Raw genomic sequence first — 27,904 nt, forward strand, 5'->3', positions numbered from 1 at the left:
ATAATTATATTAAACTCTTAAATAAAACTTTATTAAATTTCCTATGGTACCTGAACAAAAATATTATTGTGTATATGCACCATATTAGATCTTGGGATGGTGGTGCTTTAAGATTCCTTGACTTGGAAACCTCTATCAAAGCATCATTACTTAAAAGTACATTAAGTTGAATTGATCCAAATTACAACTCAAATTGGAAAGATCTCCATATAGCTATAATACAGAATGAAAACTCACTGTCATGTAATATTCCTTCCAAACATCCCTCCAATAAATTCTGGTTTCTTCTTAGTCGCACTGTTCAATGTAATGTGACAAAATCCACAAAACTAAACTATCTAAACAACATTATTAACAAATTTAAAAATATAATATACTCGATAGAAGATATCAAATCCTTGTTTGACCTAATAACCCCCTTTAAAATCACAAAAAACTTTCCAGATAAGCTTCACATTAACATCTTTAATGAATGGGAACCCAAAAATTTTGTTTGTTGGAAACAATAGATTTTAGAAACTATAAACCTCAGCAAATTATAAAAGACTATAACTTATCACTGCAAGATTGGTTATTACTACAAAGTGTGATTGCTTATTCTCAAGACTTATGCAGAATTATTCAGAACTGTTCATATTTAGATCATCCTCCCTTAATTAAAATCATATCTGAAACATTATTTAATGGCCAACAGTTTGACAATTTCGTATCCAAATTATACAGCATTTTGTTAAATTACAGGTCCATTTTAACAAGTAAGCAGTGGAACACAATGACTAAAGGCCTGCCACATAGAATTTTAAGTTTTCCTGTCTGGGAGAGGCTTCTTGCAGCCAATATTGGAGTGTATTTATTTGTAAGTTTTTACACAGAACATTTTAACCCCTGACAAAATTGCTAAATTAAAAAAAAATCAAATGACATAATTTGCTTGAGATGTCAAACACCATGTCAAGCAGATTGGTTCCATATTTTCTATTATTGCTCTAAACTAAGCAATTTTTGGAGAGATGTTGATGATTTTCTTTCATCTTTATTTTCAGATAACTTCACATTAACTAAAACTTAATTTTTCTTAATTTTTGAAACATTTTCTTTGAATAAATCAAATTCATGCTTATTATGGACAATATTAGCAGTAACCAGGAAATGTATTACAAGGAAATGGGCCTCTACCACCTCTCTGAGTTTTTAGCAGAAGAAACCATAAGCAAGGAAGTCAAAACTGAAGAACTTAGAATATATCCAAATAGTTTTACTAACAACCCATGGGCAAAGGATTCAAACCTAATTGAGACTTTCTAAACTGATTTTTAACCCTGTTTAATCATTATGTGTTTGCTTCACTGAAAGTTTTTTCTTAAAATATTTGTAATATTCAAACATTTTTCAGGCCTCTGGAAATAATGTAAATAGTTGATTTAGCTTCATTGTCGTTAAACGTTATCTGTTCAGTATGATCAATGCATTGGACAGTGTTTATTCTCTTATTTTGTCTTTAACAAAAGTATTGGAAAAAAAAAAGAGCTGAAACTTGACATACATGCTGATAGTGCCAACCAATCAAATTACTGTTAAATGGCAGAGAAAGTATGATACCAGTTCTCTTTGAGAAGAAGGTGTCGGCATGTCTGCCATCATCGTGCCAACCAATCAAATCACTTCTAAATGGCAGAGAAAGTATGATACCAGTTCTCTTTGAGAAGAAGGTGTCTGCACGTCTGCCATCATGGCCCTCAGTTAGCAAGTGTACAGGTTGAAATTCCAAAGAACACTACTGTCTCATTTAAAGAACAAAGCTGGGGAAACACCAGACAAAGCCCTGAGAGAAACAGTGCGAGAGTTATGCAGCCTGTCTACCCAGGTAGCAGAACACTCTAAATGTAGTTATGATGCTGTTGATGCATCTTGAAGGTGGCAGCTTTGGGGTCAATAGTAAGTAGACACGGATAACTGAGGATTGCCCCACCCCCCTGACAGACCGTGTTATAGGTAAACTCCTTAATGCCCTACTTGAGAAATAATTTCTTTTTGGATCCCCACAGAATAAGTGTTTAAAAAGATGAAGAAGAAGGGTAAGACCATGCAGTCAAAGAAATAGTTGTTTTGCTACCAGGCACGACCTGTAACAGAAACTGTCCCCCAAAAAATGTCTCTCTCCCTAACACAAACCAACAGACAGCCATTACAAGAAAAAAAAAATGCTTAGATCAAAAAGGGAATCCTGGAATACTTCAAGGACAAGAATCAAAGATGAACAGCTATGACCCAACAGAGATTGCACCTTCCCCTCCTGCAGAACAGAGCGTGTGTCTGTACCTTTAAGAAGCATTTCCAGATGTAAGCATGTGCATATAAATAGTGAGCATGTGCAGGCAGTAGTGCCATTTTGAGAGAACAGCCAGAATGTTAACATGCATGAGTGTGGTAGTCAGTCTGTATGAAAGTTTACTTAAGTTTAAGTTACTAAGCCTCATTCATGATGTTTGTGTGTAATAAAGTTGCTTGAACAGAACCCACGAATGTTCGTCTGTTTTATCCTGACCAGATGAGCAACAATGGTGTTACAACTGAGATTATGAGCAACTTCTTCAAGCCATGAGGTGCAGAGTTGAAGGTGAAGGCAGATTAAGCTGGTTGAGTGAAACAGAGCTCAGATATACAAAAGGGCCTGAAACAAATTTAAGGTAACAAAAAAATGCACAAATGATTTATTTGGCAAAGAAAATGAAATGGAGCATTTGTAAGGCACAAACACATTATTAATTAAACAAAATGTTCTAAACCACAATATTTGATAAAACTAGCAGAGATATACATATGGGGCTCAGAATTACCTTTGGTTTGTATAACGAGCATGTTTAAAGTAAAACAAGCGTAGGTAAAGTGTAATGAGCATGATAAGAGGTTAAATGGGCTTCATGAGTACAATAAAAGGGCAAATTAAGCTTAAAGGGCAAGGCGATTGCATGTCTTTTAGTAAAAGACCGTGTTTGGGCAGAAACTATTTAGCATTGACTGAAGCCATTGAAAGCATAACTGGAGTTGTTTGAAGTATCTCAGGGTGTGCAAAGTCTTTGCAGAGTATGTGCTTTATTACAGTGCAATTATTTCAAAAGAGTTTGCTGGGTGCAAAGTGCAGTCAAAGTACAGCCATTTCAAAAAGTTTCTTGTGCTGTGTACATTTATTCACAAAGTGCCACTATTTCAAAGTATTTCTTGCAATGTACAGAGTTATTTCTCAAAGTACAGCCATTTTGAATGATTCTTGTGCTGTGTACAGTTTATTTGCAAAGTGCATTCATCTTGAAGTGTTTCTTAGTCTGAGTGTCTTCTGCTGTGTTCAGTTTATTCACAAAGTACAATCATTTTAAAGTATTTCCTACACTGATAAGGAGTGGTTTCACAAAGTACAGTGATTTCAAAGTGTTCTTGTGCTATGCAGATTTATTTGGCAACGTGCAATTGGCCCTAGGTGTGCGTGTGAGTGTGCCTTCTGTGTGGCGAGTTGGGCAGCAACTGGCACCGAAAACCAACCCGTGGAACTCCGCACCATTGTGATCCGCCGGGAAGGTGACTAACGAAGAAAGTTATTTTAAAGTTTGTTGTGCTATTTTGCATAATTACAAGTACTGACATAAATTTCTGGCATATATATTTATGGGTGTATGTTTGTACATAGTTTTAAGCATCTTCGTTGCTGTGTGTTGATATGGCAGAGGCATTTTGCAGAGCTAGTCCATTTGGGTTTGATCATAATATAGCAGAAAAGTTTGAGCAGGAATACAATATTTTCATACAAGCAGCTTTTTCTGACAAATATGCACATACAAGGGCATTCATTTTGCTTAACTTAGCTGGGTCAGAAGCCATTGAAAGAAAGTGTTCATTTGTGTATGCACCAGCAGTATATGCACGAGACGGGGAAAACCACCATTTTGTGGTACCAGCTGAACCAAGGGAGGACCCTGAGTGCTTAAAACGTAAATTTAGAGAAATGTACAACCTGCAGACAAATGTTACATTAGAGAGGTGCTTATTTTATACAAGAGACCAAAAGCCAGGTGAATCTTTTGCAGCTTATATCACTCACTTCAGAAATAAGGCTAAAACATGCACATTTGGTGGCTTGAAATATGAGTTAATAAAGGACAGGCTTGTGTGTGGTGTTAATAGTGCTGCAGTAAGAACAATTTTGCTTCGTAACAGAGATTTAACATTAAGTAAAGTTATAGAGATTTGTCAAATCCATGAGTTCGCGAAAAGGCATACAAGTATGCTTGCAAGTGATAAGGGCATGGTTTCAACAGCTTGTAGAGCAAATGTAGACAGCATGCAACACATGGCAAGCAGAAACAGCCTAAGCACATGGCAGCTGCACCCCTGTGGGTCTACATGGGAAACGCTGTAGCTTTGTAGCAAGTTCCAAGACTAGATCAGTAAAAAAGGCATGCTCAGTGCAGTATAAGGGTGAGTCAGCAAAACCCAAGACAAGTCTTATTGTTAACTGTTATAATTGTGGTGCCAGTCATGAGTCTAAAAGAGAGAAGTGCTTAAGATTTGGTCAGCAGTGCCACAAGTGTAAAACATGGAATAATTTTCATAAGTTTTCTAAATCAAGCAAGCCTCATTCAGTTATTAAGCAAGGTTACTCAAAAAAAGCAAGTTGATCATGTAGAGAGCTGCAACCCTACTTTGTATGTAGATGGTGTATCAGTGGTCAGTGAAAAGGTAAATTCAGTAAATTTGTTGGCAAAGAATGAATTATTTTGTACTGTCCAGATCAATAGCAAGCCCACAGAGCTCAAAGTAGACAGTAGTTCAAAGTCTAATGTAATGTCAACAGAATCATTTGCTAAAGTGAGGGCTGGTGAGCAACTTAATTTGGCCAGTTGTGCAAACCATGTTTCTTATGGAGGTGAAGAGATTCAAACCGAAGGCTCAGTAGTGCTTTCATGCTATTTAGCTTACAATTTTATGTAGTCAGAAGACTTGCACAGTCATTATTAGGTCTCAGAGACAATTTGAGAATGAAAGTCCTTTTGTTACCAAAGAAGTCCATCATGTAAGCACATGTTCCAGTTTCAGTGACACTTCTCAGAGTATGCTGATATGTTTGATGACAAGCTAGGCAAACTTTCAGTTGTGTACTCCATGAAAGTAGACCCAGAGGTCATTCCAGTGGTCAGACCAACAAGGAGAGTTCCAATAGCTATGCACAACAAAGTTAAAGTCCAGTTAGATAAAATGGTGCAGCAAGGTGTGATTTGTCCAGTCACAGAACCAGCTGAGTGGGTGTCTTCCATGGTAGCTGCTCATCAGAAAAAAATCAGATGAAATCAGCATATGCATTGACCCAAGAAACTTGAACAAGGCATTAGAGACCTTATCAGCCTATGCGTACAGTCAAAGAGATTGCCACCCTCATGCCAAATGGCACTGTTTTTTTCTGTTTTAGATGCAAAGAGTTTGTTTTGGCAAGTAATGCTTGATCACATATCTTCACTACTGACTATATTCAGTACCCCATTTGGTAGCTACAGATTCCTCAGGATGCCTTTTGAAATAAAGTGAAGTCTTTTCAGCGTGCAATGGAGCAATTTTATTCAGGCACCTGTGTGCAATAATAGTTGATGATTTACTGGCTGGAGGCAATGGTGAAGTAGAGCATGACAGAAACCTGAAGAAAGTTCTGGACAGAGCACATGAAGTGAATTTAAAGCTCAATTCTCTAAAATGTAAATTCAGACTACCAGAAGTTACTTATGTAGGTCATTGATTTACCAGTACAGGCTTATGAACAGACCCTTCTAAAAAAGCAGCCATTCTTGAGATGCCAGCCCCAGACAATATCCAAGCCCTACAACATTTTCTTGGTATGGTTAACTATCTGGGCAAATTTATCCCTGACTTTAGTGAGTTATCAGTGCCTTTAAGAGAGCTGACATGCAAAAATGTTGCCTGGCAATGGTTAAAACAACACCAATGAGCATTCAATAACCTCAAACAGCGAATTGCCAACCCAACTACATTAAGGTACTATGATGTCCACAAACCAGTAGTTCTTTCCTGTGATACTTCAAAGTTCGGTCTTGTTGCAGTTATTCTTCAAGAGGCAGATCAGTTGCCTATGCATCTAGAACTCTTACCCACACTGAAATGCAGTATGGTCAAATTGAGAAGGAACTTCTGGCAGTTGTGTTTGCATGTTCGAAGTTCCATGATTATATTTATGGCCGAGCCATCCAAATAGAAACTGACCATCAACCTCTAGTCACTATTTTAAAGAACTCTATGCATTCAGCTCCAGCAAGACTACAAAGAATGATGCTCAAATTGCAAAAGTATAATTTCAAAATGGTGTATACAAAAGGTAAACTTTATCTGGCTGACAGCTTATCCAGATCACCCAGAAATATCACAAAACAGCTAGATGCAGAAAATTTTGACTTTGATGTCATGGACGTGCGTAATTTTTCTACCATGACACTTGATGAGCTTAGAGATCATACAAAGACTGATCCAGTTTTGCAAAAGTTCAACCACTTCATCAGTGTAGGATGGCCATCAAAGCAATTCTCTGTACCGCCAGAAGTACAACCTTATTTTCCATACAGAGATGAGATGCTGATGGAAGATGGTATCATTTTCAAAGGTCCAAAAGTTATTCTTCCTACTTCCTTACAGTGTGAATGTATTCAGATTTTGCATTGTGGCCTCCCATGTTCCTATTCTACCAAAAGAAGGAGTGGGAGGACTAGTATTTACACCTTCTCTATTGAAAGACATTGATAAAGTGCTTTCTTCTTGTTCAGTGTGCAACAGTACTAAGCCACATTTGCAGAAAGAGCCACTTCAGCTAAGCCAAATTCCTGAACTACCTTGATCAACAGTAGCAATTGACATATTTGAGTGGAACAGTCAGCATTAGTTAGTGTTGGTAGACTCTTCCAACTGGTTTGAGATTGATTTGCCTAACCTAATGTCCAGTGCTTTTACTAAGATGAAACATCATTTCTCAGTCCATGGTAGTCCACACAAAGTTATTTCTGACAACAGTTCTCTGTTTACCAGTCAATTGTTCAGAGATTTGCAAAAGAGTGGGACTTTATCCATGTTACTACCCCTGAATACCCACAGTCAAACAGCCTTGCTGAACATGCAGTACAGAGTGCAAAGCAATTACTAGACAGGTCAAAGTGTGTCATTACCAATATCTTCTTGAATTTACTTAATCTCAGAAATATAACCTGTGAAAACCTACTTGGTTCACCTGCTCAGAGACTTCTATATAGGCAAACCAGAACATCTTTGCCTGTTAGTTCTAGTTTGTTGGTGCCTAATGCTTAAAAAAAACAAACAAAAAAAAAAAACAGAACAATCAAAGCCCAACTTTTTAAGAGGTCTTCTTCTCATAAGTCTAGCAATGATAAAATGAGCAGATTTCTTTGTCTATTAAAAGAAGGAAAGCCAGTGAGGATGCAAATGATGAAAGGCTTTGATCGAATTGGTCAAGTGAGAGGAATATGTGCCGAGCAGAGATCCTACTTGGTGGAATCTCAGGGTATAGAATACAGGAGAAATTGCAGGCATCATCTTCCCATGTCAGAAATTATATCACAGCATTGTACCTGTGATACAGACTCAAGATCTCAGAGCAACCCTGACAATGTTCATACCGAAGAACATGTCTCAGTATCCATTACCGTTCCTTATGATGTCCCAGTTGCCCCCCCAAAGTCGAACATTCCTTGAAAACAGTCCCCATTTCTAGATCCAATTCTGACTGTTATGTTACATGATCAGGTCATGTTTACAGACCTAGTGTAAAATACACAGCAACCTGGATGTGATTGTTTTATGTGTCTAATTTTGTATGATTACATGTCAGTGAATTAGATGTTCTTCGTGTTTCACTGTTGCAGTCATCATATTTGGGTCATCCCTGCCAAGGTAGCCCTCGGCCGGCCCGAATAGCAGAGGCTTAGTATTTTTCCGTCGGTTGCTGTCGCTTCAGGACTGATGTCAGGTCATCAGTAGTATAAAGTAAGGCAGCCAATGCCATTACATCAGTCTTTCTTGCAGTGGAGCACGAATTAGAAGCAGCAGTTCGCACGAGTGCCTGTCGGCCGCTACCTGAGTTTCGTCTTCCGAATTGAAGCTGAAGTCTTCTAAAGCTAAGTACCCCATTGGGGATCCTTTTTTCTTACACTAACCAATGTCAGAAAAAAGTTAGCAATTGTCTCAACTGTGGAAAGCAAATACCACAATGAGACTTTCATTCTTAATGCGTCACTTGCTTAGGCCCAGACCACAACATCCCCCGCTGTCACTTTTGTGCTTTGTTCAATGCCAGAAATATACATTTTTGGGCCCTTATTGTATCTAGATATTTTCGCTTACAGTCCTTGAATCCCAATATGACTTTGGTAAGCCATCCGACAGCAGATCTTCTGAAAAAAAACGTAAGGATAAAGACAGAGACAGACCGCACAAGTCCAAACATACCGATGATGCTTCCGTTAAGCTAGTCATCAGTTCTCCGATCCTCAGTGAGGTGCTTTCGCAGCCCCTGATGCCCGCTTCTGTGGATTCACAGGCCGCTACTGAGACCCTTTCGGAGTCCAGTATGCCAGAAAAATCTACTTTGACTAAGGATCCTGCAGTTTTCTTTCCCTTGGATGGGTCCGGAGCTGCTGAGCAGGCACTGGCTTCCAAGGAAGTACTTTGCACTACCAATCCTCGACACAAACAGATGACTTCTTTCTTGTCTACTGTTCTTTTGAAAACTATTGAGTTTCTAAGGCCCAGGGTACAAACCACACCCAAGAAACTGATGACCCAGTCTCAGGCCACTGCTTCCTTTCCTCAGTCACAAATGCTTAAAATGGCGGAACACCTTATCATGCTGATCAGGGGAAGCCAGGCTACCCCTTCCAAAAGTAAGAGAGATCTGTCCCGAGTAGTTTTATCTGAACAGGAGTCTGATGACTCTATCGCATCTGAATATGAAGACAAGCAACCCCTTTCTGCTTATGATGATTCTGATGCAGAGGATTCCATTCCTTCAGCCTTTCCACCCAAGGATTTTTCCTTTAGGGAAACCCTTCATACCTTAAGGGAGCATTTCCAATGGGAATGTCAGGACTACCCTCAGTCTCAAAAGAGCCATAGAGAATTCTTAGATCTTCCACAGCATAGACCCCTGGCCATTCCCCCAGTCCTGGATGTTGTGGACAATGTTTTCCTGGAATCCAATTTGACTCCTGACACCCTCCCTCTTGCACCCAGAAAACCTGACAGGTATTACAGAGTCCCTGACTCCCACAAATTTATTTTAAAAAATCCTACTGCTGACACTGAGGTAATTTCTCAAGGGCCTAAAGGATTTAAAGCAGCCTCTGCTAAGAATCCCACCCCCCTCAGATAGGGATTCCTGAGCACTAGACAGATTGGGTAAAGAAGTATACACCTCTGCTACTCTTGCTATCAGAGCACTAAATTGCCAGTTCCATATGCTAAAATTTCAGCAACATACCATGGAACTGCTCAAACAAAAAGCGTCTTCCTTTCCTGCTTGTGCAGAATCTAAAGAGTTACAAGAGTTAACGCATTCTGCAAGTCAAGTGACTAAGCACACCTTACACTGTGGTTTTGACGCCCTAGAAGCTTCTTGCAGAGCAGCAGTCACCGGTTCTGTCATTAGAAGGCATGCATGGCTTAAGGAACAGCCTTTGCCAGACCATGTTAAATCTATATTATTGTATGCACCCTTGCACAAAGACAACTTATTTGGCACTAAGGCAGATAAAGGTCTTAAAAAAGATGGAAGAAAATGCTAAATCTATACAGACAGTTAAGGATTTCCTACAGGTCTAGCCACCAAGGTTCAGCAGGCATTGCCTCTCCAAGCACTGGTCCTTTCCTGCTCCCACCAAATCGGTTCAGTCCAGACTCCGTGGAAGCAGACCCCCCCCCCCCCCCCCCACAGACAGCAGCAATAGGGAATGCAGAGATCAAAACATTGGAATTCCTACACTTCAAAACCAGGGAGTTCTAAGCCACCCCGTCAAGGTAAGAACTCACAATGACTCTCCTCCACCACCCTCTCCCTCTGCTCAACTTCACTTACCCCTAGGAGGAAAACTCTTCTTTCATGCAAGCACCTGGGCCACCATTACCAACAACCAATGGGTCCTCAACATAGTGTCCCAGGGAAACAAATTTTCTTTCCACTCTCTTACAATCCCAAAAGGGTTCCCAGCTCTACCTCCAAACCAGTGGGCAAAGACGAAAAAGCAAGTCCTTTTCCTGCTTTCTATGAGGGCAATAGAGCACGTTCCTGCAGAACAGATAGGCCAAGGTTTCTACTCCAAACTTTTTCTGGTACCCAGAAAAGAGGGCACCTATCCATTCTAAACACCTTCCTGGTGATACCAAAATTCACAATGCTCACCCTCCAGCAACTGCTACCCATGCTCTCCAAGGATGCTTGGCTAGCCACCCTAGACCTGAAAGAGGCCTACCTCCACATTCCTAGCAGGGAATTATGCCGGAAATATCTATGTTTCAGGGAAGGATCTCTGCACTTTCAGTTCTCTGCAGTTCCCTTTGGCTTATCTACTGCTCCCAGAGTTTTCACAAAATGTCTGGCTCCCGCCATTGCTTTCTGCAGACAAATGAATATTCAAATTTACCCATACTTAGACGACTGTCTGATTCAGGCAGACAGTCAGGAAAAGCTGCTCAAGCACCTGGCCTTTGTAAAGTCCCTACTGACCTCCCTAGGGTATACTATCAACAAAAAGAAATCCAAACTAGTACCCACCCAAAGGATTATATTCCTAGGAGCAAGCCTGGACACAGCATCCTAGATGGCATTCTTTACACCAGAAAAGCAAGCTTACCTGACAGCCTACTTCTCTCAGCTAGCCACCAGACCCCAGTTATCTGCAAGAAAAATCCTGCAAGCTCTGGGGTTCATGGCCTCTTGCATTCTACTCATTCCATATGCTAGACTGCATATGAGGAAACTTCAGTGGTACCTAAAAAGCATTCGGTGTCAGCACTCTCAAAACCTGGAAACTCTTATACCAATGATACCTTGCCTAAAGAAAGATTTTCTTTGGTGGGCAGCAGCATGCTCCCACAACAAGGGACTACCTTTCTCACTACCCCCCACTGCCCAAACCCTCACCACAGACTATGCCTGGGGTGCACACCTGGATGGCAGGTGCATACAGGGCCAATGGAACCCACAGCAAATCCATCTGCACATCAACCAAAAAGTGATGTTAGCCATCCAGCATGCATTGACAGCTTTAGGTTCATAGGTAGGTACTAGGCTATCTGCCCAAGGGGATTTTTAAGCCTAGCCATAGTGTGTCGGCTTTCACCACCCCATTGACTAATTAACTGAGCCTCTGTCAAGCAGAGCCAATGAAGTGATCCCAGGGGTGTATTTTCTGTTACCCATCCACTCGTCAAGGCTTCTCTTGAAGAGTGTTAGTGAGGGGCTCTGCCTAATGTAGTTAAGAATTTTGTTCCAAAGCATGGGGAGTCTCTGTGACAGGAATCAATCCCTCCAGCATGTTCTATTTATTGTTGTGGAGAGGTTTAGCTCACTAGAGTGCGTGGCTCGCAGTGACTTGGATTTCTTTAGGTGGAGCATGTCCATCAATTCTGAGTTGGACATGGCTTTGTAAGTCAGGCAGAGATCACCTCTGAGTAAGTGATATGCCACTGAGTACAGCTAGAGTTTTTTCAGTCGGGCTGCATAGGACATATGTTTGAGGCCAGTAATCCTCTTGCTGAGGTGCTTTTGTGGTCTTTCCAGCTGTTGGAAGTGTCTTGTGAGGTACATCCTAAATGGGGCATTGTACTCTATGATGGGTCTGATGAGTGACTAGTAGAGGGGCACTATGACCTCTTTATTTGTGGATGCGAACCCCTTAGTAATTAGATGGGCCACATAGAAGGATTTCCTAACTACTTTGGCAATATGATTGTCAAAGGAGAGATTACTATCTACCTGGGTCCCCAGATCTCTTATTACCTCTTCTGTATTAAGGGGGCTGCCGCCTATGTGGTAATTCATGGGTGTTTTGTTTTTCCCAAACGGGATGACTATGCATTTTTTGGCATTTAGCTTAAGGCCATGACTTTGACACCAGGTGTCTGTCTCAGTAAGGCCTTTTTGAAGGAGGTCCGTATCAGCCGGAGAGTCAATTATGGCTCCCAGTTTGCAGTCATCGGCGAACTTGGTTAACCATAGTCCTCCTGTGTTTGCCTGTACTTTTGAGAAATATATGCTGAACATTAGGGATCCCAGATCCGAGCCTTGCAGGACACCACTTGTGACTGGTTTTAAGTCGGACCTGGAGCCCACTATTCTTACCGTGTGAGTTCTGTCTGTAAGCCAGTTGGCAACCCATCTTGTGACGTAGGGGTTTATATTCAGGCTGGTGAGTTTTTCTATAAAACCTGAGTGAGGAATGGTGTCGAACGCCTTGGTGAGATCAAGGTAGGCTGTGTGAACCACCTTTCCCTTGTCTATGGCCTTGGTGACTGTTTCGAAGAAGTCAGCCAGGTTTACCAGGCATGATCTACCCTTAACAAAGCCGAACTGGGTCGGGTCAAGTGTTTGGAGGTTCCCAATGTCTTTGTTAATGAGTTCCATGATGATGCGCTCCATAGCCTTGCAGACCAGGCTAGTCAGGCTTATGGGGCGATAGTTACCAGGGTCAGTTGTGGCCCTTCCTTTATGGAGCGTAATAACCGTTGCTGTGCACCATTCTATGGGCACGTAGCCTGTGGAGAGGCTGAGGTTGAACAGCGTGTTTGGGGGGGGGGTTATTTCGTGCTGTAGACCGTGCAAGATGCAGCCTGGAACACCATCTGGCCCCATTGATGCTGTGGTTTTGGCTTTTGAAAAGGCTGTTTTCACCTGTGCTTCTGTGATTTCTGGGACACTACACTTTTCCGGTATTGTTGTGGGCCCTTTTGAAGGTGAGAGGGAGGTGAAGTTTGCACTGAATCTATCTGCCAGGATGTTGGCAATATCAGTAGGTTAAGTATATTTTGTGCTATTTTGCACTAACTAAGGCCCCTTCTCTCCCCAGCGACTCTCTGATCAAAACAGACAACACCACTGTGATGTAGTATATCAACAAGCAGGGAGGGACTCACTACTACCCTCTATGCAGCCTGGTCATGATCCTTTGGCACACAGCCTCTGCCATGCAACTCCACCTGTTTGCACAGTTTCTGCCATGTTCTCTAAACTCTCTGGCAGACCACTTAAGCAGAACTCTTCTGGACCCACATGAGTGGCAGCTAGAAAAAAGAACCTTCACCCTAATAACTCAGAAATGGGGTACCCTGAAGGTCGACCTCTTTGCCTCCCACACCAAATAGCTTAGCAAGTTCTGCACCAGGGAGCATCACTGCATGGCTTGGAAAGTGGATGTCATATCCTTCCTGTAGGTCAATCTATCAGTCTATGCATTTCCTCCACTACCTCTCATCACAAGGTTACTGCTCAAAATAAGGGAGGAAAAACCAAGGACAATTCTTATTGCTACAGACTGGCCTCACCAGCACTGGTACCCACTGCTGCACAGCCTGTCCCCACTGCCACCATGGCATCTCACTCAGACCCCAACCCTCCTGACCCAGAGGGAAGGAGAATTCATGCACCCCCAATTGCAGACTCTCAATTTGGCAGCCTGGCTTATTCCCTTACCACTGATCAATCTGCCAACCTCAGTAAACTGGTTCTAGATGTTATAATTGAGGCCAAATGCCCTAACCCTAGAAAGTCTTATGCTGACAAATGGAAAAGGTTCTGCACCTGGATTCAGGCTAAGGGAGCCAATACAGCACAGCCCTCCCTACCTCTCATCCTGGATTACCTAGCTAACCTGCTACACAGTGGTCTCTCTTTTTCCTCTATTAAGATTTATGCCTCTGCTATCTCTCCTCATTTCCACACCAAGCAGCCCCTTTTCTCACACCCTCTGATCAAACAATTCCTAAGAGGGGCTAACAACTTTAGGCCACCCAGAGGAGCACCTGCCCCAGCTTGGGACCTTAACTTTGTGTTGGAAAAGCTCACCCCCCCCCCCCCTTTGAACCAGCATCTTCAGCAGAGTTAAAATTTCTCTTCTGGAAGACAGCTTTTCTTCTGGCCATCACTTCACCCAGAAGAGCCCCTCATCATCTTCCATGCTGACAGGGTTTCCCTCAGGACTAACCCATCCTTCATGCCCAAAGTGGTGTCCAGTGTGGCTCTCAACCAATCCATTCATTTGCCCACCTTTTTCCATAACCCACAAAACAAGGGGGGAATGGATCCTGCACTCTCTAGATGTGCACAGCCAGCTTAGATTCTATCTAGACAGGACTAAATCATTCAGAAAATCTAATCAAGTACTGGTTAGCTTTGCTGCAGGAGTAGAGGGCAAAGCCATCTCCAAACAAAGAATTTCCAAATGGCTAGCACACTGCATCCATTTCTGTTACAAGCAACATGGAAAACCTCCCCCTAAGGGTGTCAGGACTCACTCCACCAGAGCAGCCTCCACCTCTACAGCTTTCCTCACAGGAGTCCCCAGCAGGGACATCCTGGAGGATGCCACCTGGACAGCTGTTCACACTTTCACCAAGCATTACCACTTGCCTATCTTCTCCAAATCCAGGGCAGGCTTTGCCACTGCAGTCTTGCCAGCCCCTAGTCTCCTTGACTGCCTCCACCCGTTACCTTTATTTTATCTATAAATTGATGAAAATGTCTCTGAATATTAAATCATTGTCATATAAGTTGTATCTGTTCTGGCATAATGTTTTAACATTATGTCTGCTGCTCATCAGACCACTGATCAACTAACCTGATTTATTGACCAATAATCCATCTAAACACGGTCCTGCAGGATGCAAGTGCATCTCATTCTTTCTCTAAAATCTATTTCCCTCAATAAGCATGCAGTCCAGTGGTTCCAGTCCTACCTGACTGGTAGAAAACAGGCGATACTCTGGCAGGGCAAACTCTCCAGCCAGCTACCTCTCACACTTAGTGTCCCTCAAGGCTCCATACTAGGCCCACTACTCTTCGCTATTTTTATCAACAACCTTCACACTGCTATCCCTAAAGCTACCTGCATTCAATATGCAGAAGATTCCACTTTGATCTGCTCAACCACCTCCTCACCCGAACTGCAAATCCTAACCTAAAATATATTTAACACCATAGAAAATTGGCTCGCCAACCAATAAAACTAAACTTCTACTCTTCACCCCTACTAATAGATCTGCCACACTTTCATTCTCTGTCACTTCTAACAATGGTACCACTATCTCCCCAGATCAGCACACCAAACTTCTAGGGGTTATCATAGACAACAATCTCAAATCGACCTACAGGTCAACAAAACCATAATGACCATCAATAGTTCGTATGAACTGAGGAAGGCCTATAGCTGAAAGCGCTTTTTGGCCTTTGGCAATTGCTAGTGCTATTCTTATGTAAAATAAATTTGGCTAAGCTTAAACTATCCGGATGTATGCATTCTTTCCTCAGCATGTGCTATAATATCCCACCGTTGGTTCGGTCTTAAAATAACTTTCTTAACTTATATACATACCTAGTTATAGATTCAGTAAGCATTTTAGTATTAGACTAAAATGTATCTAGTATGTTTATGGTTAAGTGATTGTACAGTATGTTTGCCATTCACGTGGTCTATATTATATGGTTTTGTAGGGATTCAGAGGCTTTTCATTACACTGTATGTTTTATTTATACATACACAAAGACATGGCCGTCTTTCTCTTTTCATTTGTCATTTAACAAAAATGAACTGTTATATTAGTTCATGGTATTAGCTTCAGCATTTGAATTTCACATCACGTGCTGTTGGACTGCAGCATATGTCATTTTTTTTCTTTTATTTCCTCCTCCTCAGATTCCTGCAAGTGCTAGCTTCTTTGAATGTAAAGACTTAATTGTCACTTAAATTGAGGTGAATATAAAGTCCAAACATGTTTAAGACTTTTAATGAGAGATCGAAACCTCCAAGATCTGAGCAGCAGTGGTATACCTAGTACCCACTGAGTTGTATCCGAGAACTCATAGTTAAACTTTACAAAGGAAGGCAGAACTAGCTAGTATGAAGGAGGTATGAATCACTGCTGACAATGAATACTTGCTAATTTAATAGTTAAGGTGCTGTAGCAAACATTTTGTAGGACTGTTACTGACTTGCTTTTTTCTGGTGCTGATTTTGTTTGATATGCCTTAACGCTCCTGGATTTCTTCTCTCTCTTTCTCTTTTTTTTTTAGCATTTCCTGCGGAACCAGAACAACAAAACAAACTACAACTTAGTGTGTGAAACCCTTCAGTTCCTGGACTGCATTTGTGGCAGCACTACAGGAGGTCTTGGCCTGCTGGGACTCTATATAAATGAGAGGAATGTATCACTTATCAACCAGACATTGGAGAGTTTGACAGAGTACTGCCAAGGTCCATGTCATGAAAACCAGGTAATTTTTTGACACAACTTGTTCTGCATCTCAGCAGTAAAGTTTGTTTAATTTATTTCTACCTAAGTAAGCCCCCCTTTCATTTGAAATGTATTGGATATGGGATTGGCTAATATCTGCTTGCAGCTTGGAAGGAAATGTCAAGAAAAACAATAACTGAGGGTTAAAGTAACTGGTTGCAAATAGGCATAAGCAGCCTTTGCAAACAAAGAGCTCTGCATGCATAAATTCATGAAATGCAGAGTAAACTACAGCAGTGTTATAAGGTCATGTCAGCTATTAATTAGCTTTTCCCTGTGTTCAGTTTACATTGTTTACTTCAGTATTCTGCAGTTGAAGACTCATGCTGAAACATTGCCTGCCCTCCTTAAATTTTAAGGATTATAAAAATTACAATCAAAAGCTGCTGCTGTATTGTCCAGTCTTTTTTCTTCTGTCCTTTTTTCTACTTGATTATGTCTTGTTTCTAGTATTATTATTGACTTTCCAGTTAAGCAACAGTTAAATAAGACCCTGTGACTGGTTTTTGGTCACCTGTTGTGAGGCGTACTGGAACCTGCTATGTATGTGTGGTGGTAGGGATGGATATGTCATGGGGAAGCCCCACATTTTCTGTTGATTTCGAGCCCAGAGCTGAAATAAAAGGATGCTACATAACAGCTTTTCACTTTGCTTGCTATGTGGTTTCCTTGTCTCTTGGCACCCAAGAGACCGGTGATCAGCTTTCCTTCATGCTTAATGCATGTGCGACTGACTATTGTTAAAGCAATATTGCAGTTTATTGGGTGCAGATATGTAATAACTTCTGTATTGCTAGCTCAGATTTACATTTCTGGTAATGTGCTAGGACTTCTAAGATTAATCACGATTCAGACCTGCTGAATCTGTTTCTGTTTGAAAGACATTTGTTGGAGACAGCCCCCCCCAGCACCCTTGTGACAGAAGAGTGCAGTTAAGACTCATCTTAGACACGGGGCTCAGTTTTGAGCTTTTTTATTGGTTAAACTGTTTAATTCAGTTTGCTCAGTAGTTTACTTCAGCTCCACAGAATTAGGTGACCAGCCACTGCTGAGCTGTATTCATCTGTGCAATCCAAGGAATATGTTGGCATTCTTCCAACCATAAGTATAATTTTATACTGTATTTTGTACTTTTGGACTGTATTTTTGCTATATTGCTGATTTTTAAAGCTTTTCTTGCTGATTTGTTGCACTTTGTCTGCTGTGACCTAGACTAGATTCAGACCTACTGAATCTGGTTCTGTTTGTTAAATTGAGCACTAAACTATGCAATCTTTTGTTGAAGAGGGCCATCTGCACCCTTGTGGCAGGAGAGTGCAGGTAAGACTCATCTGATTGAAGGTTGCTGACACAGGGTTCCATTATGAGCTTTTTTAGTGGTTAAATTGTTTAATTCAGTTTGCTCACTGTTTTAACACAGCTCCATAGTGTTAAGTGATCAGCCACTGCTCTGCTGTATTCATCTGTTTACGAGTAGCACACCTCAGTGCACTATCGCATACAGTGGGGGTAACCATTGTTGCTTATAGATGCAATATCTTCAGTAGGTAAATTTTCCCTTAGTAGCTGCCAGTTTCCTGGACAAGAAGTCCTTAAATTGTGCTTTTAAACAATCCCCAAACCACCAAATCTTCAATAACATTTAGAGAAACCCACTACTATAAATGGTTTATAGAGCACCCAGTTATATCACACCCCTCCATTTTCTCTCTCCCAACTGTGGAAATAGGATTTAACCTAACATTATGGATGATCAGTTTCCCTCCAGTTCTCCTACCAGCCTGATTGACATGGGTATCCTGAGGCAGCGTAGCAACTGTCTCATGTACACTGACAACCCTGTACTCCTAAGTCACCCAAGTAGAGTTTGTGAAAGATGCATCTACACTAAGAATCTTTGCTGTTTTATGCACAGAATAGTGACACTGAACAGGTTCTCCGCTCACATACTACACCTCCTACGCAAACCATGTACTCAACACGTAAACCATTATAAGCAGAGGTACTCACCAGAAACCTACCTAAACACCAGAGATCTTCCAAACACAAACATGCTCCTCCTAATACGCCATCTACACTGTTCAGCACACGCAACAACACAAGCACCACTGTCTCACTAAATAAGCCCCTAAGGCAAAGCACATCTAAACCAAATTTTTCAGTCATAGGTGACTCCATTATGAGATACACAGATATCCCACTCACCAGGCTGGACAAAGAGAAGGTTATGGTCAGCTGTCTATCATGTGCCAGGATCCATCAGATCACACATGCATTCAAGTCTCTCAGCAAGTACCGTTATGACTCCATCATAGTTCATGTTGGTGTCAATTACTTGGGACATACCTCACTGGACTATGTGGAGAGAGACATGATTGACATCTATCAATATGTGTCTCAAGCAGGTATTTCCATAGGTTTGAGCAGCATTCTACCCTTACCTGGGATGATTTCAGTATATAAACAAAAAATGATTGACTTCATCAATTGGCTTAGTTTCTGTCAGCCTGGGATGACATAGTTGATAGACCAAGCGGCTTTGCCATAGATGGACCTTTCACCACTAGGTTTTCGGTTACTGGCTAAGGCACTTGCCTCCCCCATAATGCCTTCTTTAAGGAAAGTCTCAAGAACAACATTTCTGACATGAAAATATCAATCACAAGTAAGTTAAAGGTCATGCTGCTAAACGCTAGTAGTTTAAATCAGAAACTGCACTCCCTGGAACCACCTGTTTCCCTGGAGGATTTTGAGATCTGTGCAGTCACAGAAACTTGGTTCAGGGCCACAGAGAGTACCCAGCCTTGTACAATGCCTTCCACACTTTCAGACCACAGAATGAATGTGTGAGAACCAAAGCAGGAGAAGTTTCTATCTTCATCAAAGATAAATACACCTCAAGACTAGTTAGACAGAAAACTACATGAAGTTACTCCAAGATCAACTAACTGTGGGTAAGACCTCCCCCTTCAAGTCATTGTTAGCTATAGGCCCTCTTCAGTGAACCAAGATACCCTCACTGTTTATTGGGATTTGCTTGAGTCAACCAGATTACATCAAACACTCTAATCAAGGGCGATTTTAACTATCCCTCCATTGACTGGAAAAATTATACAAGTACCAACATGCTTCGACAAAGGTTCCTGGACTATGTTAACACTAATGCCCTGGAACAAATTGTATGCACCCCCACAAGGGGCTCATATATTCTCAGTTTGGCCGGTTACATCTGATCACAAATCAGTCACATTTGAAGTAGCTATAACACCTGAACGCCTCTTAGGTGAGATCAGGCTAAAAAATTTCATGAAAGCTAATTATACCTTCCTTAACGATGGCATAAATAATTTCCATGCTCCTGTTCCCACAGATGGCATTGAAAACTATTCTAAGGTATACACAAATGCCCTGTAGAAACACTTATATAAATGTATTGACACAGCTGTACTTGACAGGATCAAAACAAGATCTTCAAGAAAAAACAAGCCTCCCAGGTGGACATCTAGAATTAATAAGTTATACAACAAGAGGAAGAATTTGCTGTCTAAGAATAAAAAAGAGAGGTCCCAGCACTGGAAGAACACCCTCCTTTGCTTGAACAAACAAATAAGAAAACTTGTGAAATCCTCTAAGGGCAATTTCGAAAAAATTCAGCAACCATAGCTAAGGATAACCTTAAGGCATTCTTCACCTATATTCAAACTAACCTAAAAGTTAGGATCCAGACATGTGCTGAACTAACTGTGTATGGCATCATGCACATTGATCCTGGGAAAATAGCTAACCTATTAGCTGACAGATGTGGCAAAATTTCACACCCCCTTCCCCTCCAAACATTACACAATGCATTCCCTCTACATCTCCCCCACCTTGCATCTCCAAAGAACAAGTCATTAATGCTCTCCCCAAGGCCAAAAGCACAACCTCTATGGGACTGGATGGCATCCCAGGTTGCATTTCAAGTGGTCTAAAACATGAGTTAGCAAGTCCATTAAGTACTCTCTTCAACCACAGCCTAACTACTGATTTTGTCCCTGCTGAATGGAAAATAGCAACAGTCATCCCCCTTCATAAAGGGGATACAGCAACAGACCCTGGGAACTACAGACCCTTAAGCTTAACCAGCCTTATCTGTAAAGCCATGGTGCAAATTATCATGGACATTATAAATAAGGATATAGGTGATCTCCAAACCCTTGATCTGACAAAGTTTGGTTTTGTCAAAGGCAGGTCATGCCTGCTAAAGCTTGAGTACTTCTTCAAAAACATCACCAGAGCCATAGACGAAGGCAAATATGTGTATACAGCCTACCTTGACTTAGCCAAGGCCTTTGGCACAATCCCACATTTGTGCATCATTGATAAACTCTCCCAGTTGAATATCAACCCTTATGTCATCGGTTGGGTTGTTAACTGGCTCACAAACAAAGCACAGTCAAAGTTGGGGACTTTACCTCAACCAGAAGACCTGTCATCAGTGGCATTCCACAGGGGTAAGTGCTGGGCCCCCTATTACTTGGAATATACTTTTCAGAAGTTCAGTCCATAACAGAGGGGCTGTGGCTGACTAAGTTTGCTGATAGCTGAAAATTAGTTGCAATCATTGAATCCCCAAACACTATTGCTTGGTTTAAAAGCTACCTATCAGAACGACAACAAGCTGTCCAGTGGCAAGGAGCTTTATCATCTCTGCTCCCAACCACCATTGGTGTACCCCAAGGCTCCATACTAGGACCTCTTCTCTTCTTAATATTTACCAATAACCTATACAAAAGTAGCCTGCATGCCTCACTAATCCAGTATGCAGATGATTCCACCCTTATATGCTCAGCTCCATCCCTGACCTCCCTACAGCACCTCACCTAAGAGTCCTTCACCTCAGTAGAAAGATGGATAACTAACATACAACTTATCCTAAATCCTAACAAAACCAAACTGCTACTTTTTTCCCCAAACAAATCAAAAACAACTCCTGTCTTCTCCATCTCCTCCGCCAATGGTACTATCATCTCTCCCTCCCCTCACACCAAGCTCCTTGGCATTGAAATAGACAACAACCTCCACTTCAACATCCACATCTCTCAAACTATAAACAAGGTGCACAAAAAAATGGGTTCCTTATACAGGCAAAAGAACTTTCTAACTAATCAAGCTAAAGTCACCCTAGCTCAAACCCATCTCCTATCTACACTACTGTATGCAGCCCCAATTCTCACTTACATTAGGAAATCTGACCTAGACAAACTTGAGTCCTGTTATAACAGAATTGCCAAGTTTGCCAAAAACACTCCATTTAGAACCCATCACTGCATACCTCTCAGACAACTTCAATGGCTCGAACTGCCACAGTTGCTACTATATCACCAACTTGTTCTATCATATAACATCCTAAAACAACCTGATAAAATTCCTGCATTAAGGCATCTACTGACCCACCACACTCCAAATCGTCCACTCCGCTCAACCAACAAGTCACTCCTCACTATTACCTCAGCAAATAATACAGCAGGAAAATCTCTCTTTTCACACACTATAGCCAAAACTTGGAATAATCTCCCCCCATCTGTGACTTCTGCAGCTAGCACCACTAAACTCACTTAAGGCCCATCTCACAAGTTCTTGGCTCTGTCCATGTATCACATAGACCGCAATCTGTTACCTTTACAACCAACTTCTATCTGTCTTTTCATGCCCAATAAATATATTTCCTCAAAATATTTTACATGGAAAACATGTACCTAATAAAATCTGACTGTGCTCTTTGCTAACTAAATGTATATACGTAAATTGCTTTTTTTTATTATTGCAAATGTCTACTCTTTTTCACTTCCGTCTAGAAATTTCTTGTTCAATAGATAATATTGCCTACATATTGTATTAGATGCTTATTTTCTGTAATGTGTTATCCTAATGTAACTGGAGCTTTTCTCCCCGGGCCTCCGCTGTAAATGGACCTTGTCCAGTCGGACCTTCCCGGTAAACAAAATTAAAATAAATAAAATAAAATAAAATGTCAATGTACTTCAAGAGGGACTTACACAAACTAGTGACTGGTGCTAAAGCGATGGACTCAAACCCAAGTCAAAAAAATGCATTATCATCCCCCATATTAAAAACAATATCCTGCAGACTATCATATAAATAAGAATACCCTAAGTAACAACCCAGCAGTGACAGACTTGGGAACACAAGTTGAATGTAGCCTAAACTTTGACCACCGTGTGCATACTGTGTTAAGGAAGGCATTTTACATTGCACACCTCATTAGCAAAAGCATTGCCTCAAGAGCAAAAAAGGCCATAACACCCATGTACTCAGTCATCATCAGGCCAGTAATCGAATTCAATGCTGCCTTTTGTATGTACCTTAATAGGCACCTGTAGCAACTTGAGAGACCTCAGAGAGTCATTGTCAGACTGAAGTCACTGTCACTGTACTCAGTAGTGTGCAGACTACTTAGAGGAGACTTGTGCCTGGCGTACAGAGCAATCTCGGACCCAAACCTAATGGTACTCTTGCACATCCGCATATCAAATTGGACAAGGATCACCCATTCCAGGGACCTTAACCTGGTCTGCAACATAAGTAGGACCTGCTGGAGAGAGAGACATGTCTCTCAGAGGTTGCCACTTGTCTGAAATAAGCTACCAGTTCACATCAAACAAAGCCTGTCTGTAACCCTGTTTAAGCATAGCCTGGATGACTGGATGGGAAACTGTAAATTCCTGCCGGGGATTTCACCTATGACCCTCCTTAGATATGGGCAGTCATTGCTAACTAAGATTTTGAATTTCGGCAAGATCCTTTATGTTGGGTTTCTCTAGTATTATACTGGGTACACACGGCTAGGCTTATAAAGACCTTCGGATTAATAGTGCAGTAACCAGCTATGATTTGCTGTAGTACATTATGACAGAAATATTCTCAACGTAAAGCCTTTGTGGGGTCAATGAGGGGCATATTCCTCTTGGATAAGAATAATGAAAATGCTGGGTAATTGTGGTTTCTGAGCATTGTAGCCCAGCAGCCCCAAGGCAGTGAGGTTACGTATGCCAGTTATACCCAGTGTGCCCCTTTAAGTAATCCGACATCTGCGGTGACTCTATGATTTAGGTACCTAAGGTTAATTGGTACAATTACTTTATCTGCATACTTTGGGAAAAAAAACTCACTGGGATTCTAACAAACGTCCACTGCCTGGATATTGTTGCAGTTTAATAAACCTTTTTCTCACAAAATACATCCATCCACAAGCCCTTTTTCAGATTTTTTGCACACATGGTTGGGTTGTCACTTAGTAGTGACAGTCATGTAGAGCCAATGTTCACACCAGTGAGTGGCTAGACCATGTCTGGAATATTGGCATTAAAAAGGGCCGCACGCTACAGTATTGATGGGAATGATAAACAGAACATTTTACAGTAAGATAACAATCGTAAGTGAAATAAGATGAAACGTGCACAGTGATCTGGACTGGAAACAGGAAATGGTACTTAATTTTATTAGAAGGATTCTTTATGGGCCCTGTTTTCCAGGGGAAAAAAAGGATAAAGCAATCAGAGAATTCTGAGACTATTAAATAAAGTGAGACATTGATGGTGGGGACCCTGGGGAACTTGGTGCAGCAGTCTGACAGCACAGAAGATTAAGGCTGTGGGCTGTGGAGAAGCTGTTTCTTGTAGTTTGGGGTTTAATTCCCCTCAACATTTCTTTGCCTACAGAGTGATCAAGTCACTTAAGTAGTCATTGTGCTGGAGCAACTGGGAAGCAAGGCTAGGCTCCTCAGTGGTCTCTGGGACCACATGCCTAGTAATGACCTATAAATCTGATGGAAAGGATAGAAACGCAGTAAAATCAAATAAGTTCTTGTGCAGGACAAAGACTGTCTTTCAGAGGATACAGAGTTGGGATAGGCAGAAACCAGGGAGAATGAGTTGACAGTTGCAAGGAGACAATAAAGTGGGGTATCTGTGAAATATAGTATGTAATGTAGATGCAGAAAACAAAAACATCTTAATGGTGTTGTGGATTCAGAACAAGTGCTGGAATTCAGGGACATGTAGATAGAGATAAACCACTTAAAAAGGGTGCAGAAAAGCATAGGATACTGGGTATCAAAGAATTGCAACATATTCAACAGATTGTTCATAAGTTCATAGGTTGATACTAGGCTATCTGCCCTAGGGCATATATAAGCCTAGCCAGAGTGTGTTTGGCTTTTGCCACCCTTTTAGATTAGTTGACTGTGCCTCTGTATAGTAGGTCACAGAAGATAGCCCTGTTAAGGTTAGTTTACTGTGCCTCTGTCTAGTAGGGACACAGAAGAGATCCCAGGGGTAAACCTACGATCTCCCATCCACTTGTCAAGATTTCTCTTGAAGACGGTCATTGAGGGGCTCTGCCTAACATGGATTGGGATTTTGTTCCAGAGTGAGGGGAACCTGTGGGATATGAATCTGTCCCTCCAGCATGTCCTATTTATTTCTGTGCTGAGGTTTAAGTCCCTGGAGCATGTAGCTCTAAGGGATTTGGATTTCCTGAGGTGGAGCATGTCCATTAATTCTGGTTTGGACATGGCTTTATACATCAGGCACAGATCGCCTCTGAGTAGGCGGTAAGCAACTGAGTAGAGCTGGAGTTTCTTTAGCCTAACTGCATAGGGCATCTGTTTGAGTCCCTTGATCCTCTTGGTGAGGTACTTTTGGGGTCTTTCCAGTTGCAGGTGTGGGGTAAGGTACATCCCAAATGGGGCAATGTATTCAATTATGGGCCTGATGTGTGATGAGTAGAGGGGCACAATGACCTCTCTTGATCTAGATGTGAACCCCTTCGTGATAAGGTAGGCTATGTAGAAGGTCTTTCTAACCACTTTGGCAATGTGATTGTCAAAGGAGAGATTGCTATCTACTTGGGTCCCCGAATCCCTAATTACTTCTTCCGTACTTAATGGATTACCACCTTTGTGGTAATTTGTGGGCACTTTGTTTTTCCCAAAGGGGATGACTATGCACTTTTTGGCATTTAGCTTTAGGCCATGGCTCTGGCACCAGTTATCCGTCTCTATGAGACCCTTTTGGAGGATGCTTGTGTCAGTCGGCGAGTCAGTTATGGCACCCAGTTTGCAGTCATCTGCGAACTTGGTCAGCCATAGTACTCCTGTGTTAGCCTGTACCTCAGAGAAATACATACCGAACAAGAGAGGTCCCAAGACTGAGGCTTGTGGGATGCCACTTGTAACTGGTTTAGAGTCTGACGTGGCACCTACAATTCTGACCATGTGGGTTCTATCCCTGAGCCAGTTTACAACCCATCTTGTGACATAGGGGTTGATATTTAAGCTGGTGAGCTTATTTATGATGCCCGAGTGGGGTATTGTGTCGAAGGCTTTTGCGAGGTCCAGGTAGGCTACCTTCCCTTCATCTATGGCCTTGGGGACTGTTTCAATGAAGTCAACCAGGTTCAAGAGGCAAGACCTGCTCTTAACAAAGCCGAATTGGGTAGGATCCAGTATTTGGAAGTTCCCAATGTCTTTGTTTATGAGTTCCATGATGATACGCTCCATAGCTTTGCAGACCAGGCTAGTCAGGCTTATAGGGCGATAGTTTCCGGGGTCTGTTGTGGCACCACCTTTGTGGAGTGGGATCACTGTTGCCGTACGCCATTCCTTGGGTACATGTCCTGTAGTAAGGCTGAGATTGAACAGTTACTTTATGTGAGGGTTTAGTTCTTCTTGGAGCTCGTGTAAGACGCAGCCTGGAACACCGTCCAGTCCCATTGATGCTGTGTCTTTTGCTTTGGAGAGGGCAGCTCTCATCTGTGCATCTGTGATGTCAGGGAGGCTACACTCTGTTGGGATAGACATTTGCTCTTTTGGGGGGGGAGGGGTGGAGAAGTTTGCACTGAACCTGTCTGCCAGGATGTTGGCAATATATGTGGGTTCCGTGTATTTTTTGTCATTTTGCACTAACTCAAAGCATATCTGGGAGTTGCCAACCAGGTTCCTGACATAACTGAAGAAGGCCTTGTGATTATCGTTAGCATCTTGTGCAGTTTTTCTTTTGAAACTGGCCTTAGATGATTTTATGAGGGATCGTAGTTTCTTGCTAGTACTGATCAGAGATGCCTTCCCTTTTTGGGATTTTGCTGTATCATGTAGTAGCTTCCTCCCCTTCTGTTGTATAGCTTATTTATGGCTGAGGTCCACCAAGACAGGTCTCGTGTCTTTGGAGGAGTGAGTCTTGGTTTTATTTGGGATAGCACGATCCATGCATTTCTGTAGGTGTCCATAGAATGCATTTGTAAAGGATTCTGTGGTTTGGGCCATATTTTCCACTGGTCCAGGGGCTTTGAAGGATTCCACCTCAGTTTTGAGAAGTGTGAATTTTGCTTTTGAGAAGTTCTTCTCCGTGGTTTCCTTGGCTGGGGGTGGGGATGGGATATGGATGTCCAGTGAGATTAATTTATGGTCAGATCTTACCAATGAGGGGTATACCTCTGGTATGGAACATAGAGTCCCCATGTTGGTGATGATCAGGTTCAATATGTTTTCCCCTCTTGTGGGAGTGGTGACCAGTTGTTCCATAGCATTTGAGTTTATAAATTCTAGGAACCATTGGGCGAGGGTGTTGGGGCTTGAGTAGTGCTCCCAGTCCTATGTTTGGGTAGTTAAAGTCACCCAATATGATGGTGTTTGGAGAGGCCTTCATATTCTCCAGTGTTCTCAGGAAAGCCGAGTGGGGTTCCTGAGTTTGGGAGGGTGGTCTGTAGCAGGCTACAAACTGAAAGGCAGTTTTGCCCACTGTTAGTTGCACATGGATGGTCTCCGATGCTTCCTGCAGTGCCACTAACCTGGAGGTGTGGGTATCTTTGATGAATATGGATACTCCCCCTCCCTTTGTGGTTCGGTCAGAGTTTTGGGGCCAAAAATCATGGTATGAGGTATAACCTGGTAGTGCTGGGGTGCTCTCAGGAGCCTTGAACCAGGTTTCTGTTTCTGCACAGATATCGATATTCTCCATACTAAGGAGAGCCTCAAGTGCGTGCATCTTGAGGTTTAGACTTCTGGCGTTGAGCAGCATTACCCTTGGTTTCTTTTTCCTTGTGTTGTCTATGGAGGTGGGTTTGTCTTTTGAGCCTTGCCTAAAAAAGGCACTATGGGGGTGGCAAGAGCCTTAGCCAGTATTCGAAAGCCCAGGGGTGACAGGTGCAAGCCACCCTAGCGAAGCAACGTGGCTTGTCGAGCATGTCATCCCAGGCTTACAGATACTTGATCCCCTTTGAATGACACCAATACTTTAGCCAATTGTTAGAATTGATCATTTTGTCTTTATACTGTGGCATTGTA

General features: G+C 41.9%; 1 protein-coding gene across 2 annotated transcripts in view; it reads left to right on the forward strand.

Moving 5' to 3' along the window:
• The window catches only part of ITPR2 (inositol 1,4,5-trisphosphate receptor type 2), a 2,416,542-nt gene that overhangs the window by 1,848,896 nt on the left and 539,742 nt on the right, over positions 1 to 27,904 (forward strand). For both annotated transcript variants that reach the window (XM_044087657.1, XM_044087658.1), the window contains exon 42: positions 16,340 to 16,540. In XM_044087657.1, coding sequence (XP_043943592.1) covers positions 16,340 to 16,540 — 201 coding nt within the window. The remainder of the gene's footprint in view (positions 1 to 16,339; positions 16,541 to 27,904) is intronic.

The sequence above is a fragment of the Protopterus annectens genome, chromosome 11.part0 (assembly GCF_019279795.1).
Source record: "Protopterus annectens isolate FY-2018-M chromosome 11.part0, PAN1.0, whole genome shotgun sequence".
In the NCBI taxonomy this organism is placed as follows: domain Eukaryota; kingdom Metazoa; phylum Chordata; order Ceratodontiformes; family Protopteridae; genus Protopterus; species Protopterus annectens.